This window comes from Lingula anatina, chromosome 2, assembly GCF_051362555.1.
Source record: "Lingula anatina isolate TDL-2025a chromosome 2, LinAna3.0, whole genome shotgun sequence".
NCBI classification, from domain to species: domain Eukaryota; kingdom Metazoa; phylum Brachiopoda; class Lingulata; order Lingulida; family Lingulidae; genus Lingula; species Lingula anatina.
Window position 1 is genome coordinate 15,064,576 of NC_141768.1, and position 24,048 is coordinate 15,088,623.

At 34.6% G+C, this 24,048-nt stretch overlaps 3 protein-coding genes across 4 annotated transcripts; 2 read left to right on the forward strand and 1 right to left on the reverse strand.

The window, feature by feature from the left end:
* Positions 1–182: 182 nt before the first annotated feature.
* On the forward strand, positions 183–15,363 carry LOC106154560 (isoaspartyl peptidase/L-asparaginase). 2 transcript variants are annotated; one of them, XM_013528953.2, is made up of 13 exons: positions 183–469; positions 4,804–5,028; positions 5,267–5,409; positions 5,832–5,992; positions 6,340–6,464; positions 10,852–10,962; positions 11,222–11,436; positions 11,852–12,089; positions 12,308–12,450; positions 12,838–13,001; positions 13,432–13,583; positions 13,809–13,919; positions 14,097–15,363. In XM_013528953.2, exons 2-13 carry the CDS (start codon positions 4,842–4,844, stop codon positions 14,306–14,308), a joined length of 1,962 nt encoding a protein of 653 aa, XP_013384407.2. In that variant the 5' UTR covers positions 183–469; positions 4,804–4,841; the 3' UTR covers positions 14,309–15,363. The 2 variants fall into 2 exon arrangements, with proteins under 2 accessions (XP_013384407.2, XP_013384408.2); XM_013528954.2 differs by lacking the exon at positions 13,809–13,919.
* Positions 15,345–19,110, reverse strand: LOC106154561 (uncharacterized). The gene is made up of 6 exons (XM_013528955.2): positions 18,713–19,110; positions 18,297–18,461; positions 17,746–17,880; positions 17,193–17,303; positions 16,892–17,051; positions 15,345–16,390 (listed from the first exon to the last, which is right to left on the reverse strand). Exons 1-6 carry the CDS (start codon positions 18,797–18,799, stop codon positions 16,269–16,271), a joined length of 780 nt encoding a protein of 259 aa, XP_013384409.2. The 5' UTR covers positions 18,800–19,110; the 3' UTR covers positions 15,345–16,268.
* Positions 19,111–20,456: 1,346 nt separating this feature from the next.
* On the forward strand, positions 20,457–23,318 carry LOC106154521 (modulator of smoothened protein). The gene is made up of 3 exons (XM_013528883.2): positions 20,457–20,847; positions 21,242–21,469; positions 21,882–23,318. Exons 1-3 carry the CDS (start codon positions 20,745–20,747, stop codon positions 22,067–22,069), a joined length of 519 nt encoding a protein of 172 aa, XP_013384337.1. The 5' UTR covers positions 20,457–20,744; the 3' UTR covers positions 22,070–23,318.
* The last annotated feature ends 730 nt before the right edge of the window (positions 23,319–24,048 follow it).

Sequence of the window (24,048 nt, forward strand, 5' to 3'; positions counted from 1 at the left end):
ATTTGATTCCCATTATATATACATTTTTTATCTTTAATTTTCTTTTTCTAAAAATTGGTAGTCAACTATGCATATTAAAATACCATTTTGGGTTTAGAATATATAAATGGGTCATTTGGTGATTTTCCCCGCCAAGAAGCCTCGTTCAAAGAGAGCATATACACTGTTATCAAAGTACCCTAAACGAGGCTAAAAGAGACGACGACCCCTTATTCGCTAGCACACCAAAGAGCTTATATTATCTTTACCGAATACCATGAGCCCCGAAGATAAGAAATTAGCGATCATAGCTGGTATTGCTTTCTTTACTGGAGTGTTCGTTGGGTACAAGCTGAAGACTTGGCGCGTTTCTTATTTGAAGAAGAAAAGGGACTGGTTTGCTAAGAAACTTGCTGCAACAAACAGGGACATCGTTTCATAGGGGGTTTCGGTTTCATAGTGCATAGCGTTATCTTCGTTTATCTGTGAGGTGAGTTTAATCCTAACCGTTATAATACTCCTACGTGCTGTAGGTGGACTTCGGCTGTACAAATATAGACTAATCGTAGCCGTGCCATTAGGCAACTTAATGGTTTGATTTGTGACTTTTGATTTTCAACCATTTAAGCCTTAATTTAAGGCAACAGAAAAATATGACATGACTGAGTCAGACTTAACATACCACCAGTGAAGTTTGTGGTGGGGTGGTATTAATACAAGTTAGAAAGCGCTCAAAAACCTCATGCTCTCATTAAAATGCTTCAAAGAAATGCATCCTGGTTCTTTGTAAGGCTGGAAGTATACAGGATTTTTGACATTTGTGCAAAAAGCCCATCATAAAAAAGTGCATTTAGGAATAGATAGATAATTTATTTAGTTTTTCAAGGCCTCCGGCCCATAGTACATGATAATAATAATAATAATAATAATAATAATAAAGTCCGTGAGAAGTATTAAAGATTATTAATTTTTGTCAGTGATCTAAAATTTCTTTTCTTAATAAAAAAGCATTAAATATATAAACAGCTAAACTAGATATTAAATTTGTGTTTTTTGTGTTCATTAATCTTAAAAAACTTTCTTTAGTAGGGTTATTCACTGGCAAATATTTTTCTCTTAATTCTGTATATGCTACACATGTCATTAAAAAATGATATTCGTCCTCAACATCATAAATATTATGTTTTTTACAGATTAAACAGAGTCTATTGCATCTTTCTATACCTTTCCATCTACCGCTCTCAATATTTAGTAGGTGATTTGCGCATCTGAATCTTGCTAGTGAGGTTCTATGTTTTACATTTTTAATGCTTAATAAGTAACACTCCAGTGTTAACGTACTCTTAAATAATGAATAAGTATCCAGTTTGCTGCTCTTACATATGTTACTGTGCCATATTTGGCCAGCATTATCTACTAATCTTTCTCTGAAAACTTTAATAAATAAAACAGAATTTCCCACACCCTGAGCCTCCCAGACAATGGATTTGAACAATGGATACAGAATGGCATTGCACCAGCTAGAGGGGAATTTTCCACTACTAATACAGTATTATAAAGATTTAACAACAGTGGTGATAAATGGTTGAAGCCATATTTAAACATTTCAATCACTAATCCATCAGGACCTGGAGATTTTCCATTTTTCATGGTGCGTACAACATTTGATAGTTCATCCATAGTGAATGGCTCATTTAGAGTATTGCAACTATTTAAAGGCTGTATGTGCTCAAACCATTCAGTATACTGTTCGATATATGTTATGAAGCTCTTTTCGATGTCATTTACATTTTCATTTAATAACTTGTAAAAATGATTTTGCCATGCTTGTGGGCTGATATTATTCTTTTTAATAGACTGAGCACTTTTCAGAGACTTTATATAATTCCACATTTCCTTTGTGGTTTTTAAAGTGTGCAATTGCTCGACTTCATTTGCAGTGTAAGAGTTTTTCTTCATTTCACAAAGTGCCTTAAACTTACTCTTACATTCCTTATATTTTTTAAAATCATTTTGATTATTTGACTTCCTGAAATCATTGAGACATTTGAATTTAAGTTGTTTTAATAAATCACATTCTTGATCCCACCACCTAGGTTGATTTCTTTGAACTTTGTTTTCCCTGGCTAAGAAGAGAGTACCTGACCGTTGTAGTAGACCTTCTAACATTTGTTCAGCATTGTTCACATCATTCATCTGCAATAAGTAATTGAAATGGCCTAAACTAAAAATATTATCATTTTGTAAATTACCAAGGAACCTATTTGCTTTTTTGTTGTTCCATTTGTACAGTTTGCGCTTGCATGTGCTTATTGCATTTTCGGGTTTGTTTGAAACATCCCTGCACTGGACTTGACATGAGATGGGGAAATGATCTGATATATCTAAGGATAGAACCTCAAATGTATCTACACACATGAAAAGGTCTGTATGTAACAAAATATAATCAACAACACTGCAGCCATTGTACTTCTGACATGTGAATTCACCTCCAATATCTGGTGCAATGCGGCCATTTAACATGTGCATATTTTGACCTATACATAGCTCTATCAAAGATCTTCCAAAATTATTTTCAGTGATGTCCTTTGAAACCCTGGGCATACAAAAATCATCCCTGTCATAAATCCCCTCAAGGTCCAGATGTCGTAAGCTGTCGTCACAATAATCTGGCAAATTACCAGTTCGTGCATTTAAGTCCCCCATTAAGAAAAGTTTTAAGTCCCCATATTTTGTGAAAATTTCGAGCAGTACATTTTCTAACCTTTGAATACCATTTGTTTCATTTAAAGTGGTATACAGCACTGATCCCTCTGGGGCAATGTATAGACAACCTAGTAAAATATCTAAATCACTATTGAAAAAGTTCCCATCCAAAATTAGAAAAACCATATCGGTATAGGTATTTATGACATTTTTAACTAACTTAAGCAAGTGATTTTTGATAAAAATACACACTCCTCCTTTTCTTGTTAAGACCCTGGGTTTATCAAAAGAGGTGTGCAAAGCTGAGATTGTCCCGAATTCACCATCATGTTCTGCAAAAGTCTCTGTGACTCCTAAAATGTCTGATTCTAGTAGTAATTTACAGAAATCGGGGTGATTAACTTTCGATTTGAGTCCATTTGCATTATAACACGTGATACATAACCTGGTTATTTCACTGCCTGTAACTACACTTTCGATGCACGGAGCACATGGAGTGATTGTATCCAGTTGTCCCTTGCTGTTGTCACATACTGTCATTGGACCTTGGCCACATCCCTAAGGGGCTTCATGGTCTTGCTGCCACTCTTGAAAATGATTTGTCGCCTCTTGATCCATGCCTTGCTGGGAGCCCCTTATGTTAGGTGTTTCCCTGTTTGGTGGGATCTGTTGCCCTGGTCTGTCAGAGGGATATTGCCGAAAAACCTCTGTATGGTCACAATCTGGGCTCCTGTACAATTCACCATTCACATATAGTCTATCTCTCACCATGCGTGTATAGTTTCCATTTTGCCTCTCCTGTTTCATTATCGGATAGAGCAACCTTCTCCTGCTTTCGATTTCCGGTGGGTATTGCTCTCGGATGCCAAAGACAGAGCCTCTTAGCTTGTAAGCTTGTGATTTCACCAACTCTTTGTCTGTGTTGTGTATAAATCTTGCTACTATTGGTCTGTCTTGGCCTCTCTGATGTCTTCCGAATCTGTGAACATTTCCAAATTTTATATTCTTTTCTATACCCAATTCATAATACAGGAATTGACGTATTTTATCTTCGGTGTCTTCAGACCTTGATTCATTTTTCAGGCCAGTAAATACCAAGTTTGACTGCATAGACCTGCATCGCAAGTCCACAAGATCTTCATTGAGTTTAGCAAGTTGATTTCTCAGTGTCTCAGTTCTGTTTTTGACTGCCTGAAGTTCACTTTCCATATCCTGGTTTTTAAGTTCACACACATCAATTCTTGTTGAGACAAGACCGATTAGTTTATCGTAACTCTCTATTCTTTTCTCAATATAAGTCATATGAGATGTAAGGCTGTCCAGCTTTTGTAGAATGTGGTCAAGTTTCTTATTTGTGGTTTGAATACAATTTTCCTCATCAGTAGTTGTTGTCAAAGGAGTAGATGTAACAGCCTCGGGCATTGGATTGTTAGACCCACTTTTGCTTTCATTTACCTTGTTGGTAGTGCCCTTGTTGAGATGTAAAACATTCCCTGCAGCACTAATTAGGCTACTCATGAAAGAAGATGACTGAGCACTGCTGAATGAACTGTCTTCTTCCTTCCTTACATCAGAGTTTGGAGACTTCTTTCTTTTCTTACTTTTGCCCATTTTAGATGTAATTAAAGACTGTTTCTAGGTCCCCTTGATTCCTGGTATAATGTTTGAGATACCAGCCAAGTATGGGTGCCAGTTTCAAAGGAAATTAAAGGCTAAAACAGCAAAAACCTGAAGACCATTTTATAGCAGCTGCCAACTCTCATTTAGGTGTCTATGATGACAGGCAGCTGTTTATATTTCAATAACACAGGTAGATTGGGTGCTCTAAATAGATTGTACCATCATGCATGCACTTAATTGCTGGGGAGTGAATAGACCCTGTATTTTTCTTCTGTTAATAAAAATGTGACTTTTTGAACTATTAACAATTTGAACAATTTAATATGAAATCATTATTTTTATCATCATGCTGTTATCTTGGATAGCTGTTTTGATTGCTTTCTTTTCTAATTTTAATTTGGAAGCAGTCAGCTAGGATGGCTAGAATCCCACCAGTGATTTCCAAACATATACATGTACCATCAGTGTATTTAAAACTTAATTCGTCTTCTATTCCAGCTTTTATATATATATATACACACCATCAACAGTCAGAGATGTTACCTGCAATAGTAATCCATGGTGGAGCATGGGCTATCCCAGATAATCTGGCCGAGGCCAGTGTGCTAGGAGTGAAAGAAGCTGCACAGAGAGGATATGAGATTCTACAGGGAGGGGGAAGTGCCTTGGATGCTGTGGAAGCAGCTGTTATATTACTGGAAGATAACCCTGCTTTTGATGCAGGTATTCTAGCACATATTAAATATTTGATTTCCCGTTTCACATGCAGAAACAAAGTATTAATAGTGATGGATAGTATATGCTTGCCTTTGTTACAAAGTGTTACATGTCTTTCAGTGCTGTGATAGTTATGGCATTATCTAGAAAAAAGTAATGGGTCTGTCTAGCAAAAGTAATCAGTCAATATTGTTCACATTTGGTGAGAAATATTCATATTAACAAGAGATGCATGTGTATTTAGGCACTGGAGCTGTACTGAATGAAGATGGAGAAGTAGAGTTAGATGCTATGATAATGGAAGGAAAGTCTCTAGCAGCAGGTGGAGTTTGCTGTGTGAAGAACATAAAGAACCCAGTTCAACTTGCTAGACTAGTCATGAAAAATGTAATAATATTTGATTTGATGAAGAAGAGTTTATTGTAATCATATACTTATTGCTTTATGAATGTTTTAAGCTTCCATTTCATCAGTGATAAAATGAGTCATTGTTCTTTACCACATATGATTTTATCAAAACATAACACAACACAACAGAACACAACATAATACAATATGTCTCTTATTATGTTTTTAATTTATTTTTTTATTATTTCCTGAGTGTGATTCTCACCAGGAAATATAAAATAGTTCATTTGTATAATGTAATTTTCTTGCTACAGAAAAGAAAATTGAATACAACTGTAGTACTGAAATAGGCCACCCTAAAGTTTATCTGTAAGTTTTGTGAGTGGTGAGTTTGTTTACTGTAAGCTTCTTTAATTACCAGTCTGTGATAACCATGAGTTTATTTTTTTTTTTTTTCGCAGACTGACCATGTTCTTCTATCAGGCCAAGGTGCTAATACATTTGCTAAAAGTCAGGGAATAGAAGAGGTTCCTGTTGAAATACTGGTCACAGAAGAGAGCAAAAGAGAGTGGGAGACTTACATGCAGTTCAGAAAAACTGTAAAAGTTCTGTTTAGAGAAAGGTATGAGTTTTGAGGTTGTAAGGGTGTGATTTTTTTTCTGAGGTGATGTTTACATTCTTAAGATTAATTTTAAATTAAATTAATTTTAATTAAAGATTGGAGAAAAGTAGGTGCAATGATGGTGATATATTTTGCTTTTACTGTCCCATTTATTAAGTGCACTAATGTAGTATTTATTAAGTGCACTAATGTAGTAAGACAAAGTACTGAATCATCTTCTCACATTAAAATTAAAATCAAGTATGATAATTGAATTAAGTTTAATTCTGCATGAAGACAGAAGGGTGCCAGTATTTGGATAGTATTTGGAGTCTGGTTTCATCTTGAAATGTGGAATTGATTTTCAGACAGTCTGATCATGATACAGTAGGGGCAGTGGCAGTGGATAGCAATGGAAATGTGGCATGTGCAACTTCTACTGGTGGAATAACTGCAAAAATGGCAGGAAGAGTAGGGGACAGTCCACTCATTGGTATAATTTATAATTCATAATTTGAAAAACTATTGTTCTTTTAAAAAGAAATGTGTGATTTTATTTGAGCTTCACACATTGCCTTGATAAGACAGAGTTTGGAGTTTTTGTCCATCGTAAGGTGTCATAAATGCCACAATTTTATCATGATAGTGGTGTAGCAGTTAGGAATTTTATGTGGGATGGTACGTGTATAATGATAATGTTACACAGTATAATTGTACCACCAGCGTTAGCGCTGGCGGTACACATGGTTTCGGTCTCGTCCGGATCGTTCCGCCGGCTCCGCCGGCTCCGCCGGACGGCTACCGTTACCGCTTCTCCTCCTAGACGGTAAGGCCCCCCATACCCATCTCATGGATTTAGGTCACCTATAATCTCAACTCGTTCCACGTAAAATTTGGGCTTTGTCGGTATTGGGGTCTGGGTGTGGCACTCATTGCAATGCACCCTTGTCTAAAAATGGCAAAATTAAATGCTAATTATCTACCCTACGGAAGGAGTTATGGGAAAAATTTCTATAGACGGCTTTCCAAAAGTCATATGTGTAGATTTCAAATATACCCTTGGATTTGACCTTTGACCTTTACTTCAAGGTCAAATGGGCCAAAATTTTCAAAAAAATGAAATTTTTTACGAAAAAAAATTTTTTTGCCCTGTTATTAAGACACCACACAGACTTAACCAATAATTTTATTGGAAAGTGTTACCCTTCAGGTCATCTTTCATCTCCATGAATTTGGGGTCAATCGGTGCATTTTCACGGGAGTAGCGGCCATAAGATACCGAAACTGAAAACTGTCTCTAATTCGGGAACCGTTAATGCTAGAGACCCATTCTTTTTTTGCATTTTGTAGAGCATGTAAAGCCCAACACTGGAGGTGGTCTCGGTTTTTTTGTATTCCATACGGTTTTCGAGTTACGCTGTATCAAAAAGTACATATTGGTGGTAAAAGCAAAATGTGCAGTACGGTAATGGATAATAAATTTTGAACTCTGGAAAAATAAAACATAAGGCTTGGCAAAGCAGACAACTTGTGTTCAAAAATGACATTATTTCATCAAATTTGAACTTCTGAAACTTCAGAGCACCTCCTATTTCAAGAATTTTGACCAAAATGACATTTTCTTTATTTTAATTAATTTTTTCTGTACGAAATTTAAGGCACATTATGGTAACTCCAAAATTATAACATTTAGTCCCTTATATCTCCAAAACTGGCAGAGATAGGTCTATAGTTACTATTGAAAATGAATAGGAAGTCATATACTGGCAATCTATATGTGACCTTAAAATTGACCTTTGACCTACTTTTCACCATGAACTGAACTTTGCAAATTTTTCTTCCCTTTTATCTCCAAAACTGGCAGAGATAGGTCCATAGTTACTATTGAACTTGAATAGGAAGTCATATACTGGCAATCTATATGTGACCTTAAAATTGACCTTTGACCTACTTTTCACCATGAACTGAACTTTGCAAATTTTTCTTCCCTTTTATCTCCAAAACTGTCAGAGATAGGTCCATAGTTACTATTGAACTTGAATAGGAAGTCATATACTGGCAATCTAAATGTGACCTTAAAATTGACCTTTGACCTACTTTTCACCATGAACTGAACTTTGCAAATTTTGCTTTCCTTTTATCTCCAAAACTGGCTGAGATAGGTCCGTAGTTACTATTAAACTTGAATAGGAAGTCATATACTGGCAATCTAAATGTGACCTTAAAATTGACCTTTGACCTACTTTTCACCATGAACTGAACTTTGCAAATTTTGCTTCCCTTTTATCTCCAAAACTGGCAGAGATAGGTCCATAGTTACTATTGAACTTGAATAGGAAGTCATATACTGGCAATCTATATGTGACCTTAAAATTGACCTTTGACCTACTTTTCACCATGAACTGAACTTTGCAAATTTTTCTTCCCTTTTATCTCCAAAACTGGCAGAGATAGGTCCATAGTTACTATTGAACTTGAATAGGAAGTCATATACTGGCAATCTATATGTGACCTTAAAATTGACCTTTGACCTACTTTTCACCATGAACTGAACTTTGCAAATTTTGCTTCCGTTTTATCTCCAAAACTGGCAGAGATAGGTCCGTAGTTACTATTGAACTTGAATAGGAAGTCATATACTGGCAATCTAAATGTGACCTTAAAATTGACCTTTGACCTACTTTTCACCATGAACTGAACTTTGCAAATTTTGCTTCCCTTTTATCTCCAAAACTGGCAGAGATAGGTCCATAGTTACTATTGAACTTGAATAGGAAGTCATATACTGGCAATATAAATGTGACCTTAAAATTGACCTTTGACCTACTTTTCACCATGAACTGAACTTTGCATGTAAAGCCCAATACTGGAGGTGGTCTCGGTTTTTTTGTATTCCATACGGTTTTCGAGTTACGCTGTATCAAAAAGTACATATTGGTGGTAAAAGCAAAATGTGCAGTACGGTAATGGATAATAAATTTTGAACTCTGGAAAAATAAAACATAAGGCTTGGCAAAGCAGACAACTTGTGTTCAAAAATGACATTATTTCATCAAACTTGAACTTCTGAAACTTCAGAGCACCTCTTATTTCAAGAATTTTGACCAAAATGACATTTTCTTTATTTTAATTAATTTTTTCTGTACGAAATTTAAGGCACATTATGGTAACTCCAAAATTATAACATTTAGTCCCTTATATCTCCAAAACTGGCAGAGATAGGTCCATAGTTACTATTGAACTTGAATAGGAAGTCATATACTGGCAATATAAATGTGACCTTAAAATTGACCTTTGACCTACTTTTCACCATGAACTGTACTTTGCAAATTTTGCTTTCCTTTTATCTCCAAAACTGTCAGAGATAGGTCCATAGTTACTATTGAACTTGAATAGGAAGTCATATACTGGCAATCTAAATGTGACCTTAAAATTGACCTTTGACCTACTTTTCACCATGAACTGAACTTTGCAAATTTTGCTTCCCTTTTGTCTCCAAAACTGGCAGAGATAGGTCCATAGTTACTATTGAACTTGAATAGGAAGTCATATACTGGCAATCTAAATGTGACCTTAAAATTGACCTTTGACCTACTTTTCACCATGAACTGAACTTTGCAAATTTTGCTTCCCTTTTGTCTCCAAAACTGGCAGAGATAGGTCCATAGTTACTATTGAACTTGAATAGGAAGTCATATACTGGCAATCTATATGTGACCTTAAAATTGACCTTTGACCTACTTTTCACCATGAACTGAACTTTGCAAATTTTTCTTCCCTTTTATCTCCAAAACTGGCAGAGATAGGTCCATAGTTACTATTGAACTTGAATAGGAAGTCATATACTGGCAATCTATATGTGACCTTAAAATTGACCTTTGACCTACTTTTCACCATGAACTGAACTTTGCAAATTTTTCTTCCCTTTTATCTCCAAAACTGTCAGAGATAGGTCCATAGTTACTATTGAACTTGAATAGGAAGTCATATACTGGCAATCTAAATGTGACCTTAAAATTGACCTTTGACCTACTTTTCACCATGAACTGAACTTTGCAAATTTTGCTTCCCTTTTGTCTCCAAAACTGGCCGAGATAGGTCCATAGTTACTATTGAACTTGAATAGGAAGTCATATACTGGCAATCTAAATGTGACCTTAAAATTGACCTTTGACCTACTTTTCACCATGAACTGAACATTGCAAATTTTGCTTCCCTTTTATCTCCAAAACTGGCAGAGATAGGTCCGTAGTTTCTATTGGACTTGAATAGGAAGTCATATACTGGCAATCTTACTGTGACCTTGAAATTGACCTTTGACCTACTTTTCACCATGAACTGAACTTTGCAAATTTTGGTTTCCTTTTATCTCCAAAACTGGCTGAGATAGGTCCGTAGTTACTATTGGACTTGAATAGGAAGTCATATACTGGCAATCTATATGTGACCTTCAAATTGACCTTTGACCTACTTATAATCATGAACTGAACTCTGCTAATTTCTTTCTCTTTTAACTCCAAACATGGCAGAGATAGGTCCATAGTTACTATTGAAGTTGAATAGGAAGTCATATACTGGCAATTTACTGCGACCTTGAAATTGACCTTTGACCTACCTTACGATGAACTTAACTTTGATTGTACCATTTTAAGTTATATATATTTTTTGCGTATTTTGAAAATTCTTGTTGATTGCATTTTTATAGCTTGTCAAGCATAAGACTGGTGGCTGTGTCCCTTATTTTGTGTATGTGGGGGTCTATACGAATGCGCTTGCTCCAGCTGGTGGTACAATATTCGGAGGCGGTATCGCCTCTCTGATCCTCTAGTTTGTAATACTTTTAACATCACTCACATGCTAATTGCCATGTCTTACTCCAGGCAGTGGTGGATATTGTGACAATGATGTAGGAGCTGTGTCATGTACAGGTCATGGGGAGTCCATCTTGAAGGTGTGCCTGGCCAGACACATTATTCAACTTATGGCAGACGGTAAGATACTTACTTTCACTCTTTAACAAAAGATAAAAACTGCTATGCACATGTTTTTATCAATAAAGAGAAAATGTTTAGTTTTTATCAACTTTTTTAAGAAATTGCTTTATAATCTTTACTATTATAATTATTGCCCTTGTTGTTGTTTTATTTATTATTTTTTACTTAGTTAATTTTTTGGATATTTAGTTATTTAAAAAGAAATCATTTGAATAGTGGTTATTTAGTTGTTTTGCTTTTTGTCTCATTATTTTAGGTCATACTGCTCAGCAAGGCGTTGAAGCAGCACTAACTTCAATGTCCAGGAAGGTGCAGGGTACCGGGGGCGCTGTTGTTGTCAGTAATAAAGGGGAACTTGGCATGCATTTCAACACAGAGAGGATGGCATGGGCAGCCATGAGAAATGGGGACCTAAAGTGGGGTCTGAATCCTGGTGAAGAAGGAATTGGGGTTCTGGATAGTTCACAAAAAGTGAGCAACGCAACTCCTTTAGTTTTGGTGTCAATTTTCCAAAAATATGTACATAATGTTACATTATATACAATAAATGAATATGAGAGACTTTTTATTGTAATTTGTCTTTGTTTGTGAACAAACAGATTTTTTGTCTGCTCTTTTACTTGTTTTGGTAATCGTGCTGAAAAATCTATGCACCATTTTTATCTACTTTCAATTAAATAATTCCAACATACAAGTTATGTAATGTTAAGTATGGTCCATGCTTGCCTGTTGCACAATGGTTAGAATTATTTTCACTATAATGGAAAATGATATAATAAACACCTGATGATCGGGCATACTCTATGGGTATATCCATGAAACTCAGAGTTGGGGTTCACACATGTCTTGTGTTATTTATTTATTTTTAATTTTCTTCAAAATCTAGCTTTCTGTTCCACCCACCCCAGCAGCTGTGCAGTCAGATGTAACACCCTGTATAGTTGTTCATGGGGGTGCTGGATCAGGATTTATCCCTTCTGGCAGTCAGAAGTATGAAGCATACACAGAAGGGGTTTTGGCTGCTAGTAAAGCAGGCTATCAGGTTCTGAAAGATGGAGGCAGTGCAGTAGATGCAGTAGTTGTAGCTGTCAAAGTGATGGAAGATAATCCTTCATTTAATGCAGGTATTTAAATTTTTCTGGACCTTTTTTTAAAGCAAGTAGATGTTTTCTAACATCATACTTGGTTCCACTCTTTCCCAGGATCATTTCACCATGGTGTGTTGCATTAAAGGAAATATTTCAGTGAAAAAGTCTTTCTTCAGAGAGTCTTTCTTTTGGTGTTAGTGAATAACTCATAATTACAATTACCTGCAGTGAGTGACTTCATTATCTTCCTCAAGGCACAGGCTCCAAACTGACAGTGGCGGGTACTGTAGAAATGGATGCACTGTTGTGTGACGGGCAGACACTGAATTCTGGTGCAGTGGCAACAGTGAAAAATATAAAAAATGCTATAGAACTTGCAAAGCTAGTGATGGACAAGGTGAGAATGCATTAGATATACAGTAGAACAGTTGGGATACAGTTTGATGACATTTATGTTGTAGGTTTTTGGATGTATGAGAACATGCAAGTGGAGGAGTATCAAAACATGATCAAAAATTGTTTTAATGTGGTATTTCCTGGCAACCCTTTTGAATAAAATCTTTAACCATTTATTATTGTATTGCCTTTCCATTATATATTTTCTTTCAAAAACTCTCACGATAGAATATTTTAGGATAACATCATGTCTTAAATATATAAATTTACTTTATGTACCCATGGTGTTCTTGTGTACATAAAAGCATTAAAATTTAATTTGTTATTTTGATCTAAAATTTCCTCAACTTGTATTCTTATTCTTATCATATAAGTGTTTTCAATTCAGACAGATCACATGTTGATAGTAGACAAGGGTGCAAATGTCTTTGCTTCAAAGATGAATATTCAGGAAGTAGATCCGTTATATCTTGTCACTGGAAGGTCTTTAGATTCATTGAAGACATACACATCATCCTATACTAAAGCAACTGTAGGAGGATATGAGAAAAGGTAGGCATTAAAAAACGTTAATTTTGTAAAGACCATTGATATGAGGTGCTTGTTAAATTACAGTATGTGAAACTTAAATGATAGTAATAATAAAATCAAATTTATTTATTTATTCATTTATTTATTAGAGTCTATTATCCATAAAAATATGTTCTGTAGACTTAACAACTAAAATGCAAGGTCAATTAGGGTGAAATTCAATTTTGAAGATCGCTATTGATTAGATGGATGTAAAATTAGATGTATATGGAGACAAGTAAAACAATTATTTTATGGCAGTATCATGATATCTGCTGGGCAGTCAGCTTTCTTAAGATTTCCATCATCATGTAACCCATTGAGAATACTGCAGATTGCAGGTTTCTTCCAGAAATGCTTCATACCATAAAACTTACAAATATTCTTTTATCTTTTGTGTATCTGTTCTTAGGGCACTCCATGAAACTCTACCTTCATCGAGTGCTGAACATGAAACAGTAGGGGCTGTAGCTGTGGATTATCTTGGAAACGTGGCTAGTGCGACATCTACTGGTGGCATCACTGCTAAAATGTGTGGGAGAGTTGGAGATGTTCCAATTGTTGGTAAGCACATCCTTTTTATTCACATCTGAATACATGTAACATCATCTTCGGTTATATTAACAATCTCATAAATGCTGCCTCTGACATCACATTTAAATACTGTCTTCCTTGCATCAATATTTTTAACACTAATCATTAATATCATTGCAACTTGACACTATTTATTTATATTATAACAACTTGACATCCTTATTTAAACTGACTGGCTGTATATACTAACCCCAGGTGCTGGTGGTTATGCCGACAATCAATATGGGGCAGTGTCTACAACAGGGCATGGGGAAGCTATAGCACGGTTATGTCTAGCAAAATTGGTCATTGAACTCATAGCAAAAGGTAGTTCTTTCATTAACCGATGGACTGGCATATTTTTATATTATTTCTTCTTTCTAAAAAGATATTTGTAAAAATTAATAAGTAAATTTAAATTGTCAAAATGTGTATACACTACTTCACAAAAACGATAAACACATGTCAACATATTTGTGATAAAGTTTGTATCTAATCCTCTAGGTAACAGTGCCCAGCAGGCCAGTGAGAAAGCCCTGCACCAACTGGCTAAAAGAATTGAGGAGGCAGCAGGTGCTGCTGGGCTTATTACAGTGACACCTGGTGGGGATATTGGTGTTTATACCATAACTGGGGGTATGTCCTGGGCTGCAATAAAGAACAATGAACCATGTTATGGTATCAATCATGGGGACTATTTAAAAACAACTCTGTGAAGTTGTTAAGCATTATATTTTACAAGTGAGACTCCTACCATTGTCATTTTTGACAAGCCTTGGAATAAGTTTTATGTGTAGTACAACATTAAGGATAGGTTCCCACAGTTTATATGATACAATTATCTTTCCAAGGATATGTGTATGTATCAATTCAACCATCAAAAGCCTAAATATGCTACATTATGTTTCAAAAGTGTACAGTAGACCCCCCCCCCAAAAAAAAAAAAAAATGCTCAAACTTTACAATTCCTGTGTTAAACACTATTTTTCTTAGACTAACCAGGTTTGATTATCTTTTCCTGACACATTCCATAGCTCTGTAACAATTCGGGAAACGAAAAGTCCTGAATAACACATGCGTAAGCAATGTTTTGCTATTTATTTGCCATGCTATTTAAAACTATCAATTAAAAATGGTTGACAGGTGGCCCAGGAAGGGGGTAAATTTGATTATCTTTTGCAACATAGATTTATGGCATTTATGAGTCCTCAAAAAGCAGCCGATCTAAAGAAAAAATGGGAAATTGTAGAAAAAAAAACATTCATATGACTTGAAAAGTAAATTTGTTATATGCTAAGCCTACTAAGAGTCTCTTAAAATACACATATTTTAAATCATTATTTGCAAGAATTTTTCCTCAGTGTGTGAATGGTGTGTGGAAGGTGCTTTACCTGTGTTTGAAATCCTACACTTTATCACTTTAAGGTCCCAATGCATTTAAATTTATTCTGACCGTTGTCCCAATAAGTATTTTAATATACAGACACTGTATGTATACAGACACATTACTGTCTAGTTACGTGTGGGAGCAATACTTCCATTGTGATTTTTTTCTTTTCACTTTCTTTACATAAAGCTGTATAAGATTTGACTTAAGATCTCAGATCTTATGTAGTCTTTTTTCTTTTGTTAAAATCTTTAATAAAGATGTTTTAGCTTGCAGGTCAAATCCTACTTTGGTAATTCCATATCATTGCTTTTGGTAATTATTGCTTTATTGAAGGGAAATTCAAATACAATTCTACCAATAAATATGGGTTATCATGCTTTATTATTGACTTCTTTATAATAGATTACAGAATATAAAATATATACATATCTGCATATTTTTCTAGCCTATATAGTATCTTGGCAAAACCAAAGCACCTTTTTACATTCAATACACACTTGTATAAAAGTGCATTCACAAAAACTTTTTGTAACTATTTTATACATATATTAGACAATTAATTTAAGAACTAAAAAAGTCATTTGTAAGTTGTCTAAAGTAATAAACAAGTAAAATGCAATCATGTAAACTGCACAGTCTCAACAAATGAAAAATGGCTATTCATATTAGAAAAATAATTCTCTTTTGTTGCTGCATAAAAAATGAGATTAAAGAGCTCAAAGGAAGAAAAAGTAAGTTTAAGTGATAAACATGCTACATTCAGAGCAATTTTCAGTATATTGTGATATGAAATTTGAAGTTAAAGAGGAGATGCCCATTTCAGAGAGATTTTTATTTGAGAGACTAGCTGTTTCATGTTTAATATCAGCTGTTTCAAGTCGACCCTTATTCATCCTGACAAACGTAAGTGTAATGTCTCAGGCATTATGCATTAGGCATCGTGTGTTAAGGATCCATTACAAAACAATTTCTCGATTGCCTGCTTCATTATAAAAAGCTTATAAAAATGGCAGAAAAGCTCAAATGTACCCCTACCAAAGACTAAAGTACAGCATCATGACCATAGAAAGACATATTATAATTACCTTCAAGTTATTTGTTTATATACCTTTATGGGACTGAGACTTTATGTTAAATAATGCTGCCAAGGTTGATCAGGGAATTATATCGGATATAATTCCTGGGCTGTTACAGTGTTCAGAGACTTCACTTTCAGGACAATGCATCTTAGGATTTCTTGTAAAAACATTAGAAATATATAAAAATGTGTTTTATAGAACTAAAACTCATGTTTGGCAGATGGAGCTATAGCTTATACAGTCTTTGGATACCATTTTGAGAGTGAAACCAGAAGGACTGGTGGTGTTTCTCTCCAAAGCAAAGCGTGGAACACAGGCATGCTGGCAACCTGGCAAAAGAAATAATGGAATGGAATAGAATTTTTTAAATTGCAATGGCTGAAGCTGTTTACATTGGGTGCAAAGACTTTGACGTGAAATTCTTTTTCATTAAAATTCAAATTTTTTGGTTAATCAAATATTAGTGATCAGAATTTAAAAAAAAACAAGGACACATTGTAAATAAATATGATTTGGCAGTTTTGGGATAAACAAATGTGTTGAACAGTAACAACATGAACAGACAGATAATCAGAATAATACTTTCAGTGTCTGTATATAATGACAAATTATTTTCTACCTGCCAAATTGAAAAAACTATTAAATAATTTATGCACTGGGGAAGGCCCAGCTTTGCAACCATTTTTTTAAATTGCACAAAGTAAATTGACAGCAGGGGAAAAATCAATGAAAAAAGATGCATGCAGTGTTGCCAAAATTTTGGAATCTGGTTTTTATAAATCATTCAATAACATCACTGTCAAGTCAATTAGGCAAATAAATTGTTTTACCTGATGCAGTTTCGTTCTGCACTAAATGAAGAAGAGGCATGCCACGTGCTACACATTCATGAAGAATGTCTAGGCTCAATCCTCGTCTCTCTAACATTGTCAAGGGTCTAGCTATCCAGTTATCATTTTCAACAGGGGAAGACAAAATTACTTCTGTATCCTGCAAAATTAAAAACATGTTAAACAAAAAAATAATAATAATATTCATTATTACTATTTATTAGTTATTGTATTAGATGACTCAATTAAAACCACCATACTGTGGTATTTGCATACTGATACTTGTACAATAAATACCCACTTTAGTTTTTTCCAGTACTTCCTCAAGCAGGTCCAGATGGAGGAAAGCTGTTCTATTTAATGCCTTTATAAAACAAATGGAATTCGTCTGATCCATTATTCCTGTCCAGTGCTGAAATAATAATAGAAGACATTTTATTTTATTATTACTTATTAGTGATTTCAATAATAACAAAAGCAGTGGAAGCTTGTAGAGCAGACTGCACCCCCCCCCTAAACTTAAATTGGGAATTTGGATCCCTCCTTTCCAAAAGACAGAAAAACAACCCACAAAATGGTTAATTCTTTTGCATATATTTCAAAATTCCTTCAATTATAAACTTTTCTTTTAAAAAACTCTCCAGCAGGAGAAAAGGATTTTTTTAAATGCAGCCTGCACCCCCAACCCTTTTCTCTAATATACCTGTCCGGCCAGTACAACATCAGGCATATCAGTGATGTTCATGATAGTTAGCTCATACTGATGTTTTACAACAATTCGGACAGTGCCATTTGACCTATTATATTTCACATAAAGATTATGATTGTCAGCAAAAAGAGAATTTTTTACTTACAGTTTCAAAATCATGCCATGTGTCGGTGGTGTCCAGTCCACTATGAGCAGGGGTATGGAATTCCACTATATTTCCTCTTATCTGGACATTCTCTAAATGCAGAACACCATAGTCCTCCATCTTCAAATTGTAGTTCTAAAATAGACAGCAATCTATATTATAAAAACTTAAAAAAGAATATTTTATCCTATCAAAAATAACTACATCTGTATCAAACAAAAAATCAATATTTTAATATAATAAACATAATATTATATGATCTACAGCAAGGGTAACTTGGCCTATTTGAACTAAGATATGAACCATGATGCAGGGATATAATTATACATAGGATTACCCTATTTAAAATATTTTATTTCTCACCAGTTACATACATGCCTGTCAAAAATTAATTATGAAATGGAAAGGGGACGCCACAGAGAAATGAACAGTAAAAATATGGTAAAAGAAAACACAAAATAAAAGAAAATGCCAACATTCTCCATTATAATATTTTTTGTAAAAAAAGGGGAAAATGATTTATTACTGATTATGGTTTATACATCTATTACTTTTAAGTGCATCATCCCTTTTAAACTGAGCACTATGCCCAGTACAAGTGCCAGTAACAATGCCACAACGGCAGCCACGGTAAATGCTATCACTGCACGACTGCATTGCGGGCACTTGCCACATCTCAGCGGCTCCAGGCTCAACTCCTTCCGCAGACGTTCCACCTGAAAAATAATAATAACAACAAAACATTCCGATTAATGATTGTTAATTCAAAACTAACAAGCAACAGTATGGGTTTTAAAAAATCCAGTGCGATTCGTTTCGTAAATCTACGTACATTTCGCGTAGGCCTTCAAGGTTTTTAATGGATTTGACCCGTGTAACAATCAACCACAAACCATGTAACGTTAAACGTATGTTGAACTATACTTTTACAAGACAATGAATGAACACATTTGATTATGATACATGCCTTAGTCTGTTGATCATCCTCCGACTCCTCATATGCCAGCACCGGGAATACATCTCCTGGATTAGCCGTCACTTCTCCAGTCGCCATCGCTGTCTCTAAGTATCTCGGATATTAAACCCAAACAGGTGAGATAATTACAAAACCACCTGCTGATCCTACAGCGTTGACACAATCCCTGTGATATACAGTGTAGAATTGTATCAAATTAGCTCGTTTTAAGTTATGTTGCCATAAGTCCCCAGGTAGGCTACATATCGGTATTACACAATTACAGGTGAGTCGAAGATATCATAAAGGTGTGCTTGTTTTACACCTGCCAATAATGGCGACTTGAGTCAGCGACACTTCCGTTCATATTAAGATGTTGATGTGTACACACAGTAGCCGCAAGGTGAAGGCCGCTGTCAGCAGAATGTATGCAACAGGTATCCGGGGTACATATGACATGGTCATTATTGTCCAGCACGGCGGGGGACGTTCTTGATAAGATTGGATTAGAAACTACTGACAGCTTATAGTGGGCAATCATGTCAGTGGTTTAAACAGACTACGTCGCCCGTTATTACTATTCCATAATTTTAATTACCCTACTTTTACAGTGATTTTTTAAACTTTATTTTATTTTATTTTTTTATTGATTATTATTTTTTTCAATCTCACAAATAAATTCAAATGATAAATATTAGAGATCGTATAAATAATTACAGTAGGCCCCTAACGCATCAAACTTAGGAATCATTCTACGAAGATAGCTCCAACTCCGCAATCAGATTAAATGATAAACACGCCTCCTGGCTCGAGTAGTATACAGAAAAACTGGCAATTATCACGTTGGAAACATGAGTGTAAAACTAGGGTCCATACGATGTGTTCCCATTATGTTGCGATCATTGTGCATTTTACTGTAGTGAAGTTATGAGTTATATTTAACTTACAGGAGACTCGTGGCTCCGTGCGATCACAATCAAAATGTTCAGACAGTTGTTTTACTGATTTTGTTGATATCACCTGCTGTTCACTATAAAAATATTGCAATGTCCCCTTCTAGTTCTGGAAACCCTGTATCCGTCATTGATGAATTAATACCATTTAAATGCTTTGGAAACTTTGAAGATCCATAACATCACATTCAAGCTTTCGGTCTCTTTGGAAACTTTATAAAATAAATTAAAGATGTACATCTAGATCACTTTAAATTATAACTCTCTGTCTAGAATTTTAATTACTTTTTAATGAACATGATAAAATTGATAAATTATTTATAATTAAGTAGGCCTAAATTTATTTAAATATTTTTGTTTTCTTTTAGTTTTACTTGCATTTTATACTTTATATTTGTATTGTACAGTCTGTTGCATATTATTATTATTATTATTATTATTATTATTATTATTGTTTTTGTTGTTGTTGTCGTCGTCGTTTTTGGCAGGTGGGGGTAGAAAATTAGCCTACGAGTATGTTTTTACATAAAGGGTATCCTACATGGTATTAAAACCTTGATCCATATATCACTGTTTTTGATTCTAGAGTGCATCGCACTGTAATGGAATATTTCTTGAGACAAAGAGACAAATTTCGTCTGCAACTCTGTAAACTTGAAAGAGCACTGAAGCAAGCATATATAGGCCTAGCCTGAACAGGCCTTCTGTACCAATAGTGGGGTCTGGCAATAGTGCAAAAATCGTCATTAGGGCCCATGTCATTCAAAAGGTTTTCAAATGCAGTGGAAATGTCACCACATCCACACAAAAATAACTATAGAATTGAAAAGATCAAGTATATTGTTAGACCTCCTTTGGTGAGAAACTAACGAGTAACATCCACCAGGAACGACAAGAAAGGGTTGATTGCGCTCATGGAACTACTAACACATTCAATCTTCACCGGAAACATTGCAGTGTCATGGCGGAAAACAAAACAAACAGTGGTACTTATTGCCAGGCACAATTTACGGTCTCTTTTTCGTATATACTTCGAAGGATGTAGCCGACTGATATAAAGCAGGATTCAGCAAGACAGGACCGGCATTATAATGGATAAACTTAGCATTATATCCGGGGCTCTGTTTCTGGTAGCCGATCTATTTGCGATAGCGAGTTTGTCAATGCCAATGTGGTTGGTGTCGGATGTCGGAGGTAGTATTTAATTTACCGTTCATATTTTCTGCAAATACTCTCCACCCACTTTGTGATTCCCACAAACATATAAACCACAACCTCTTCTAAATTATAATTGCAATGATGCAGTTAAAAGTTGCCACATAATCTGTATCAGATATATATGCACTTTAATTTTTAGTATCAGGTGCCCCCCCCCCCCCCCCCCCCCCCAACCTATAAGCCTTCAATTTTCACTGTTTTCTCAATAATTTTATCTCAGAAACATCACTGACAGAAAAAAAGACATTGAAAATCAAAACAGACTAATAGGTGGGGGGGGGGGGGGGGGGGACGAATACTAGTATTACAGTTGTAGTAGTACTGAAGTCATAGTAAGTCATAATATCATATAAATTTTGCTGAATTCTAGGTTATACAAGTATTGGTCTACTCCAGACATGCATAGAGATGTACTATGAAAGTGAAAATGATAACATGCGCTGTTTTACACCACATCCGCTGAGGTTTGAGTGGGTGTTGACATTCATCCTCATAGTTTTGGGTATACTGTTTGTCAGTGCCACTGTTGTGCTACATGCTGTCTCCTACTGGAAAGAGGCAGTAATTAAAGTTGCACGATGGCTCGGATTTGTTGGAAGTAAGTGGTTTGATATATGTAATGTTGGTTTACATAAGGTTTTTTTTTCTTGTTTTTTAAATTCTATTTTCACTAACCTTACATCTCAAGATTTTGCCTCTCATTTTTTGTTCTGATAAGTAATTACATGCAACCAATCTCTTTTCTACTTATTTTTCTTTGTAATATTTTAAAATTCAACTTAAAATATAGTAAGCTCACCTGTTGATTATAATGTTTTTAAATAATTCTTATCAAAGTAAGAAAACTCACTAAAGATGAACTATTGTGAGATTGGACATTTTATAGGTAACAGTTTTTAAAAGTTGAAACATGCATATTAATTTAAATATAAATGGAATCTAAGAGTTGTTTAACGTTGGTCTCTGCACAAGATGTGGAATGCTGTCATGAATTTTTACTTGTTTTTCAGTGTTACTTTTCTGCAATGCTGCAATAATATTCCCAGTGGCCTTTGATATGGCTCAGGTTGGAGGAAAGGCTTTCCACCTTCCAAACAATTTCCAAGTTGGAATCTCATACATATTCTTTGTATTAGCTTTATGGATAACTGTGATATCAGAACTGTTTGCTGGAAAAGTATGTTTACCTAGATTTTGATAAAATGTGTACTTTTATTGTAGAAATATTTGTATCAGAACTGTTTGCACTTCTTTGATAGTTTCCTGCATAGGAAGAAGTTCTATATAATATTGTCTCGTGATAACTTATCTTCAGCTTACCAATAGCCATCAAGAACATTGTGCAGGGTTTTGAGCTCTTTGTGGTCATAAGTTAATTCCAAGTGTACTTGTTTCTTAACTACAAAGGCCAGTGCCAATTTATACAAGGGACTAATATCAGTCACTTTTTGCTTAATTGGCTTTTATTGTGTGGCTGTCCATAATGGTATCACAATACTGGAATCAGAGTTTGTCACATCTTAACAGGTGCATTTTAAATGAAAAAGTTGAGTATTACAATAATATTAACATTATGAAGAGTTAAATATTGATTTTTTTTTATTTATCCAATGATTTTTATTTCACTAAATATCAGTATACCCAAGGTGAAGATGTATATTTTAAAGATTATAAATAGATTTATAAAAGGGGATTTATTTTGACTCTTGTATTCCAATTGCACAAAGAGTCTCAGAGAACGGTGCCCCCACACCTCTTTCTATTATGAATATAACCTTGCTTTTCAAAATATAGGTACGTGATGTATATTTTATATGTATATTGGATATTGATTTTGTTTTCAATACCATCATGCTCTTGCATGTGTATAATGGCACTGTAAGCAGGAGTAGTGAAATATACTGCCACTTGATTACTGTTGGGTGTCTAAGTACTTTTGTGTATCAAATTATAAATATAATTGGATGCCTGCTATTTTATTTGCCTGATAAAAGGTAGTTTATGTTGTAACTTTTTTTGTACATGGAGTATTTGTCTACCTGATTTTTTGCAAAATGAGTAGTAGTTCTCATTCCTATTTTGTAAGGAATGTTATCAACTGTAAGATTAACAAATAGGCATTATATCTTTTTTTTCAACATGTGATAATTATTCTTTGAACATTTAATATATATATTAAATGGACATTTTTGGGTAATATTACAGCAAATGTATTACACAAGGATGTTCATCATTATAATTTCTTTAAGTTTTCTACACATGTCCTTGAGTGGCAGGATAGTCACTCTGTGGTAAATAGTGAAAAATTCTAAATAATCACTATGTATCTTATAGAAATTCAGCTTATGTTGAACAGGACAATCATGATTTCCTTTGCACCTTGTATAAAGAGTTTAAAGTGAAAAAAGTGCTTGTTTAATAAGCAATAAACTGATTTTTTTCATTAATGACACATTTCATTTTATAAGTGAAGGAGGAAAGTGACTCATGATAATTTCTATTTATTTGCGTGCAGTCATTGTCTGTGCATTCTTATCAATAGGATTTGACGAGAGAAGGAGGAAGCAATCAACTGGATGTCACTTATGTTTACTAGTACATGTAACACGTTCTATCCAGGACCAGCAATTTTATGTAATACATATTACAATGTTATGCAGGTATATATTCTTTCAAAAAAAATATGAAAAATCTTTGATATATATATAGAGAGACCGTACCATACCTTTGTAAAACAACAGGAACACCAGTTATGACTATTTGATCATCGCCACTTTTCTGCAGTGATAAAAATGCGCAAAAGATGACTGCAAATGAATGAAAATTATCATTTTAGTCCACCAGAAAGTGATGCTCTCCTTTAATGAGTTATTTGCTACCATGAAAATATTAGTTCATGACACAAAGCTTGAATACTTAATAATTGTTGGTTTTGATTTTACTTGACGTAAAAAAAAAAAAAAAAAAATCAAATTTGGGCCCTCGATAGACTGTGTAGTTCACGTCTATGAAATAATCAAGGCGTATATTGTATTTTACGGATGAATTTTAGATGTATTTACAAAGAAAGTAAAACATTTTCTATGCAGGATTTTTTTTTTTTTTTTGGGGGGGGGTATCAATAAATGAATTAAAGTATTTTATGAGGGAAATATGCAGAATATATATAGCCTACAT